The sequence below is a fragment of the Astatotilapia calliptera genome, chromosome 3 (genome assembly GCF_900246225.1).
Source record: "Astatotilapia calliptera chromosome 3, fAstCal1.2, whole genome shotgun sequence".
Lineage (NCBI taxonomy): Eukaryota > Metazoa > Chordata > Actinopteri > Cichliformes > Cichlidae > Astatotilapia > Astatotilapia calliptera.
Window position 1 is genome coordinate 22,984,086 of NC_039304.1, and position 8,662 is coordinate 22,992,747.

Sequence of the window (8,662 nt, forward strand, 5' to 3'; positions counted from 1 at the left end):
TTGTAGCCATAGCTGCCCTGGGGTGCACTGACAGAGGCGAGGCTGCCGGACACTGGCGCCATCCTTATCATATGTTGCTGCAACAGGTAGTGCTCTTGCTAACTCACATGACACAGTCAGTGTGATGATATCACTCCACTCTGAGAAGAAATAGTCCCTGCTGCCCCGGCAGCTGTATCCTCCACTGTCAGACTCAGTAGCTCTGATGATTCTGTATTCATTGGATGTTGGAGGTGTGTTTAACTTGGCTGCTCTCTATTCAGGCAAGTTAACAACATACATAACTGCAACAAAATGTAAAAACTGAAGGCAAATTTCACATTTAATTTACTAATTAATTAGTAAATTAAATTTCAAATTCACCAAATCACATAATTTGGCTTTGTGGTGAGCAATATTTCCCTAGTGTAGAATGATCCTGCCTTGAGTAGTGCTGATGAATGCAGTCTTAACCTTGAGTCCCCCTCTCACTCCCCAATGTGATTAAAAATTTATGCAAAGATCACATTTTAGCAGTAGTAGTAACGTTAAATGATAATTTTCTGGAGCACACTATTACACATGCATTTTGTTAATGATGACCACATTTTTTTTAATTCGTCAAATCAAGTAAGGTTTATTTGTATAGCACATCACCACATGTGATATTTATATATATTCTTTATGTGGTGCTAAAAAGGCACAGAAATTAACAGTGACACATTTATTGACAGTTTGGCAGGTTTGAACAGAATATGATGACAAAAGAGGAAATAAATTTCATACAGTCATGCCAGGCGTATTTCTTCTTTCTTTATGATTATTATCATTAAATTTTCTGCACACTGTTTTTTACACAGATAATGTACTGAAAGTGTAGTTATTTTAAATTGCAGAAAACATTTAAAATCATGGTAATGACTTCTTTAATAACCACCACAATAGCTATCAAGCCAAAAACGACACATGAAATGAAATGTAAAGTCTCCTGTAGCAGTCATATCACCATTCACCATTCCTGAGTTACTATTTATTGCATCATGTGCTGAAAGGGAACATGTACAGTATATACACACAGATACTCACGTGTGCATGTGTACATATATACATATACACATACGTGCACAAATAACATAAAGAACCAAGATAAACTAAGACAGAACAGACCCATAGCCGGTTTCAAAGGGACCCAAAAGCCTGTGAAAATAGCTAGGTCTTCAAGATTGATTAAACAATTTCCAAACAGGAGGGGGACTTTACAAAAGAGGGGAGACTCAGAGAAAGACCTCTCACCTTTAGATTTTAAGTGGAAGTGTGGACAAGACTGAAGGACAAGCAGAATTCAAGTGGAAAAGTGCAAAAGTATAAAAAAAAAATGAAAGAAGCAGCTTTAACATCAATCCAGACAACTGTAAGGGCTACAGATGCAAAATATGTTCAATTACAGAGAAAATCTTCCTGGACCCTCTCCCAGCTGTCACAGGGAAAAAGGTGGGATACACCCTGAACATTTTGGCTAACACAGTCAGATGACTTTGGACATTCACAAACACAGTTAACCTAACATGCATGTCTTTGGACTGTAGGAGGAAGCAGAGTACTCTGAGAGAACCCACACAGGCACAAATAAAATGGAAGCTGCACACAGAAAGGTCCAACTAGGTCGATTCAAACTCAGGAAATTCTTGCTGTAAAGCTGAAGCTTCTTTCTATGAACTTGGATGAAAATATATATACAGATGATGTATATTGTACATAGATGAAACACACACACACACACACACACACACACACACACACGCACGCACACACACACACCTACAGACACACACACACACACACACACACACACACAGACAACAGACTTAATATGTGCCTATATTACCAAGAGCTGTTTTCCTGTAGTCTGACTTCAGAATAGATAGCGCCATCCGCTGCTGCCTGTGATGGTCTACCTGTAAATGGAGAAACCAGTTAAGGTCCAGATTATGTGTGTTAGATGTTACATAAATTACAAAAACAATCAATCAAGTTTAACTAACATGAACAGAAAACTGAAATTGAATTGAATGCTAGTTTAAAATACCTGCATTGTTCTGGGTTTCACCTTTGTTTTTGTGCATTACCAGGGCATACAGCAGATTATCATCTAAAAGATGACAGAAAACAGACAGTTTAATGATATTTCAGAAACTGAAATGCTGCAAAAGTGGAATCTAATTTTAAAAATATGTCCGTACATTTAAAAAAGGTACATCATAAAGGTTTTTTGTCAGTAACTTTTAAAAACTTTTGAAGATTTGGGTTAGTTAATCAAAACTGACCATGGACTTCAGAGTAGAGCGCTTCAAGCTGACATGCATTCTGGCTAACCTCAGAAACTGCAGAATCAACATGGGTTTGTTTGCACTGTGTTCTGTAAAATGTAGTAAAATAATTGAAAGAAAATAATGTTAAGAATATTGAAAAAAAAAAGTGAATAGAAATAATTGATAACTAATAAACATGTATGCTCTTTAAGATGATTACTCAATAACTTTTATAAGGAAAATATATTATTTTGCATTAGAAACTGAAGGCAGAATCAGATTTTAATCAATTGAAAAGGCCTCACCCTTTGACTTTCAGATAAATCACGAGTAGGATAGCAATCAGTAAAATCCCACAAACAAATCCAATAATCATCTGCGCAGTAAATGAAGACTTTAAAGGCCTGGATACCGCTACAATAAAAAACAAATACATTTTATTTTTAAGTTTTATGTTCAGTTGTTTTCACAAAGTATGAATACTCACTACTATTAGTACATTAATGTGATTTAAAATGATCCATATTCACATAAAAACACCAAAAGTGTTGTTGCAGGGAGTATTTGCAAAAAGAAGGGCTGAAGAAGAGTTTTAAACAAACTTACCCTTTACTGACATCCAGCTCTGTGGTGACTGTTTTTCTGAATATTGACACTTGTAAAAGCCTTCATCTGATTTTGACACTGCAGGGATATTCAGCCTCCCTCTGGTGTCATTGCTGATGAGGTTATCATTTCGAAAGAAAAGCACAGAGGATTTTAAAGTTTTGTTCCTCAGTTTGCAGTGGAGCGTAACAGCTTCTCCCTCAGTAACTGGGTGGACCGGGCTCACAAGTATTATATTGCTTTCTGTAAAACAGTCAGACAATGTCATATCAGAATACGTACTAGAGGACGGCCCTGGTTACAAAAGACTTGTAGAAAATTCAGAGCATTGTCTGACAGATGTTAAAAGACCTCAGTTGCCTCACAAAATAGAGAGAGCTCTGGTCCATCCTGTAGAGTGGAGTTGTGCTTTTAACCCAGTCCAGTTTATTGTCAGTGTGTACTCCGAGGTATTTATTGTTCTCCACACTGTCTACACTGTCGACCCCCTGCATAAAACAGGGTTTACTGGTTTCCTGGTCCTCCTAAAGTCCACAGTCACTTCCTTGGTTTTTGTCACATTGAGCTGCAGATTATTCTGCTCCCACCACGAGACAAAGAGTGAACCACAGCCGGATACTCTGTCTCATCATCCCCACCGATGAATTCACCCTTCGCAGAGTTATCAGAAATCATCTGAAGATGGCAGGTCTCAGTGCAGTGGCTGAAGTCTGTGGTGTAAAGGTACCAGGACACAAGAGAAGCATCCATCTGCATTACTGTCAGCTTATCACCCAGGAGGGCTGGCCTGATGGTATTGAATGCACTGTAAAAGTCAAAAAGTGTGACCCTCACAGTGCTTGCTGGCTGGTCCAGATCGGCATAAACACAATTGAGAAGTTAGATGATGACATCTGCTGATGTCTGAAGTGGAGCTACTAAGATAAGTGAAGAGGTTCCTAATGTGGCCTGTCTATAGATCGGAGCTGGTCGATGATGGAGGCACAGCCCTTGATGAGGCAGGGACTCGCCCCATCTGTCCAGTAGACTTCCCCAAGTGGAGTCTTACTATTTGTCTCTGAACCTGGTTGTGAGTGAAAGTGAAAGGTGGGGGAGAGGTGTCTGTTCTTTCATACTAGATTATGGTGCAGTGAGGAGACGGGAGAGTGTTGCATGGCTGTGGGTTGCAGGCTGACTACAGCTAAGTGAGTAGAAAGGTGAGCATTAACTACAGTGTCGAATCTGTTGACGATTTGACACTGCTGAATGTAACTGACAAGACAGAGGAAGTAAATTGAACATCACATCACATGAAAAGAGGGACTGTCAGAGCAGAACAGGAAGTGGCTAACAGAGACCATAACAATGTACTAATATTGCAAAGAAATTAAAAAAAAACAACACTTAAACACAAGAAACCAAATACTACAGAAAACTTAAAATACTGTGTTGGAGACACAGGACCATGACAGGAACAGGAGACTACTAAAATAAAACAGGAAGTGACTAAACAAAGAAGCACCTAAGACAGGAATCAAAAGAGCTTGGAAAGGTTTTGGGTTAACCTCGGCCGATTGACAGGGACAGAGATTTAATAACAGATTTAATACAGGGAGGCAAGGAGAATTGAAACCAATGAAATTTGCAAAAGTCTAAAGACAAAACTGAGCAGATATCCATAAAGAACCAAACCAGAAATAAATAAAATTCAAAACTCAAAAACTCAGAACAGTTAAACATAAAAGGTAAATACAAAAATTCAAAACTCAGGCAGAAAGATTGGGGCCTGTGGTAATGTTTTCACATTAATGACAAATTGAATAAAAAAATAATAAGATAAAGGTGAGGAATGAGTATGTTGCATTTTTATATTTACAGAAACATAACTCTAACACTTTCAAAAATATAATCTTATTGACTGAAAGGATGCTTACTGTGACACAATGTGGGTAGAACCTGCAGAGTCATACAGGAAAACAAACAAACAAACAAAAAAGAAAAAAAGAAAAAAAGGATGTAAAAATACGTACTTTGCACCGTGTTGTTGACAGCATTGCTGAAGCCACCCAGTTTAGACTCACACCAGTACACGGCTGGTTTGGTTGTAGCATTTTTGATCGTGCAGGTGGATCCACTCATTGTTCCCCAGACAGAACAGTTTGCAAGGTAGCCTGCTTCACTCAGCCTCATCACTCTCCACTCAGAAGGTTTCCCCTCACAGCGCAGTGAGACAGACTCTTCAGAGAAGTGCTGCACTCTGTCAGGAGTCACTTTGACAGTTGCAGTTGCTGAACTAGAATCTTAGAAACATGTAATGTGGGATCAAAACAGCCACTGAGATATTATGAAATTAGGAATCTAAATGTTTCTTGAAGTAACTGTATTAACAGAAGCTGTATTGTTATGCATCATGGCAGTGATATTACATTCACACTTACCTGCAGACCAAACAAATACAGGTTTGCTGTCCGAAGTGAAATGCTCTGGCTGTTGTCTTCCAGCTCTACATGCATATCCTGCCGTCTGTTTCTGTCCATGAACAATGTAGGAATTTTGTGCAGTTCCATTTTTACCACCTGGTAGCAGCTCAAAGTAGTAGGCCTTGCTTGAATTTTTGAAAAAAGCCTGATACCAGTAGAACCTCCATTCTGCAGAGTGACTTCTAACACTGCAGTGTAGAGTCACTGATGCCCCAGGACTCAGCCATGATGAAGACACACTGAGATCAGGTTTGGGTTTATCTTTCAGAATGAACACATGCATGTCCACGTAAGTAAAGCAAACAATACTCAGCAGTTCTTCAAGATATTTTTGTCATTTTCTTACACAATCTTTAGTAACTATATTAGTTTTGTGTTCCTTGTCGTAATACATTGTCAAAGAAACTGCTCAAGTAGCAAAGATGAGTAATCACAGCACGCGTAAGTAGTGTTTGTGTTAAAGAAATAAGATGCAGAATTACTGCCTAAACTGGCAGTAATTCTGCAAATAAAATATGGTTGATGGTATTTATGTGATATATATCTATCTGAAGTGATGCAACAGAAACAAAAGAAAAAGCATTCAATCACCTTCAGTTTGTCCGCAAGACAGAAGTGTGTTCAGCACTGAAATAGAAGTTAATACTTATAAAACTTAAAATTAACCTTGCATTTAAAACTTCCTGGTGGTTTACTGATGACAGTATTGTGTGTAATTAACAATGTCACTACTAAGTTAAGTTACACCTGCGCCAGCTACCCTGCATTAACTAAAAGGTGACCAAAGTGAAGTGGATAAAAATACCATACTCTCTACGCTCTGAAAGAAACTAATATAAAAATAGACATTGCATAATGTAAATATTCAGTATACTTACAAACCAACCCAGATGCACAGAACAAAGCATGTCCCATCCTGATATTTAATACTGAAAATGGTGAAAATGTCTCTGTACTTGTGAGAAATGTTTCCACTTTGATGCTCTGATGCATATGAACAAGATAAAAAGAGAAGTGTGGGTGAAAGGAAGCTATATCTCTTATCAGCGTGAGCACACTTGCTTTCTGCGGAGTCCTTTTCTCAGACCACACCATCTCTCCTCCCTTTCCTGTTTTAAATAAAGCTCTCACAACTGCAGTTATATTGAAATTCCCACTTCGTTATGAGGAACCACAAATACTTCAGTTTTGAACATGTCCCCTGTCAACACAATAATGATAAATAGTAACTCATGAATAGTGACTTGACAGCTGCATGAGGGTTTACATTTTATTTCATGTGTCATTTTTGGCTTGATAATTATTGTGGCTGTTATTAGAATAAGTCATGAGAATAACTTTAAAGGGTTAAACTAATGTTTTCTGCAATTAAACTAATGACATTTTCAGGACATTGTCTGTGTAGAGAAAACATGTTAGAGCAAAATGAGTAGTTTTGACTGCTATTTTTAGTCCCTATTTAGGATTACAAAAGATGCAATTTGTACTAAGCTGTTACTGTGATACTGCAGGGTTTAGCAGACGGGTTGCAGTCAAACACTGACTGATAGGTCTTGGAACCATTTCTGCCAAAGGTTAACATAGATTCAATAAATTATAAATGACATAATATCACCCTCTAGTGCCTATCGGCTGTAAACACAGTCCATCATTGTACTGTGCTTTGTGTTATAAGATTCACGTAGGAAATATGGGACAAAGAGCTGTATAGTCGAGTAGAGTGAGTAATTTATTTATGTTTTAGGTTTGTATTTCGGAGATTTCTTCCTATTAAAAAGAAGTTTTTCTGGAGGGGGTGGTCTGACTTTTTTTTGTTCCTGTATTATTATTTTTGTGATTTTGATGCTTTAAAAATAAAACTGAATTGAATTGCGTGTAAAGTTAAATATTTCATTGTTTACATTTTTTACAATTTTGATGATTACAGCTTACAGCCTAAAAAAATACATCTAACAATTACAGACATATAAACTCAAGTCAAGTGGCTTTATTGTCATGTCAACCATATACAGTGGTTCAGTACACAGTGAAACGAGACAGCATTCCTCCAAGACCTTGGTGCTACATAAAACAGTAAATCAATACAGGACTACATAAAGTGCACACAACATTGGATCAATACCAAAATGTTGTTGCCCATCGTTAATGCAGGATGCATAGCAAAGCATGTAGAAAGCAACAAAAAATGACTCAAGAAATCATGCTATATCCTGGCTTGTCCAAGTCAGAAGGCTTTAAACAAAAATCCAGACAGAGAGCAATGGAGAGGTGTGACTGCAGAAAGGAGGGCACTTTTATAACCAAGCTTACTCAGAACAGGGGTACCTCAAGCCCAGGTGTTCCAACATTATATGCAGAGATGAAAGGATAAAGCTGTTCAGTTGGTCTCAAAATTGCGAAGAAAAAAAAAAAAAAGTTGCTTGGTTGATTTTTGACCAACCCAGATTGCCAAAATTTTGAGATTTTGAGTCTTTGTCTGAAAATAGTATTTTCCCATTTTCAGTGAAGATCGGAAGAAAAATGGTGCATGAGCAAATTATTAGGTCCAATGTAGAGGAAAATTTTTATAGCGGAGAATTTACTCTGATTGGATTTTCTAAACACTCGTTTTTCAAAATAATAGAACCCCAGTACTAAATGTCTATTAACTTTAAGCTGTCTCTGTGATTTGCTATTCATATTGTATACATGGTCATTTAGTTGAAAGTTACAAAAGATAAATCCTTTACATTTTTACAATTATATTGTAGAGCTATATCATGATAGAACAAAAACACTGCTCAGGCCAAAATAAAAAAAGATAAAAACCCAAACTATAACTGCATACAATTTCCATGAAGAAATGCATTTATTCACACATTTAAATCCATACAGTATTATATCAGTCCTCTTTTAGGTAATGTTCAAAAACTTTCAATACATGCATTTATAGTATTTCTTTGTACCCATAGAGGAACCTATCGTATGTTACACTGCAAAAGCTAACTTTAAATCATGTTTTATTATTAAATGAATACAGATAATATGAACACTAAATGAAAACACCTTGTCTGTACCATATATTATATATATTGTATACTGTATATTATAATGATGATGACTATCACTAAAAAAACTGTACAAAATACTGAACAAGCTACAGACATTTCTGTATAAGAAGCTTGAGGTTGGTTTTACTGCTACAATTCGGTTCAATGACCTGTAAAACAGCCACAAAAAGGACATAGGGATTATCATTTAGTAACAATATTATAAGCTAAAGAGTACAAATAAATCACTAAATATAACAGTCATGTTAGCTTAATTACA

At 36.9% G+C, this 8,662-nt stretch overlaps 1 protein-coding gene across 2 annotated transcripts; it reads right to left on the reverse strand.

Annotated features, from left to right (window-relative positions):
• Window positions 1–1,080: 1,080 nt before the first annotated feature.
• Window positions 1,081–6,347, reverse strand: LOC113018973 (low affinity immunoglobulin gamma Fc region receptor II-like). 2 transcript variants are annotated; one of them, XM_026162427.1, is made up of 10 exons: window positions 6,232–6,347; window positions 5,945–5,980; window positions 5,312–5,614; window positions 4,904–5,173; window positions 2,895–3,137; window positions 2,594–2,702; window positions 2,304–2,395; window positions 2,066–2,128; window positions 1,865–1,934; window positions 1,081–1,695 (listed from the first exon to the last, which is right to left on the reverse strand). In XM_026162427.1, exons 1-10 carry the CDS (start codon window positions 6,344–6,346, stop codon window positions 1,689–1,691), a joined length of 1,308 nt encoding a protein of 435 aa, XP_026018212.1. In that variant the 5' UTR covers window position 6,347; the 3' UTR covers window positions 1,081–1,688. The 2 variants fall into 2 exon arrangements, with proteins under 2 accessions (XP_026018212.1, XP_026018214.1); XM_026162429.1 differs by having other exon boundaries at window positions 1,081–1,725; window positions 1,841–1,934.
• Window positions 6,348–8,662: the final 2,315 nt, after the last annotated feature.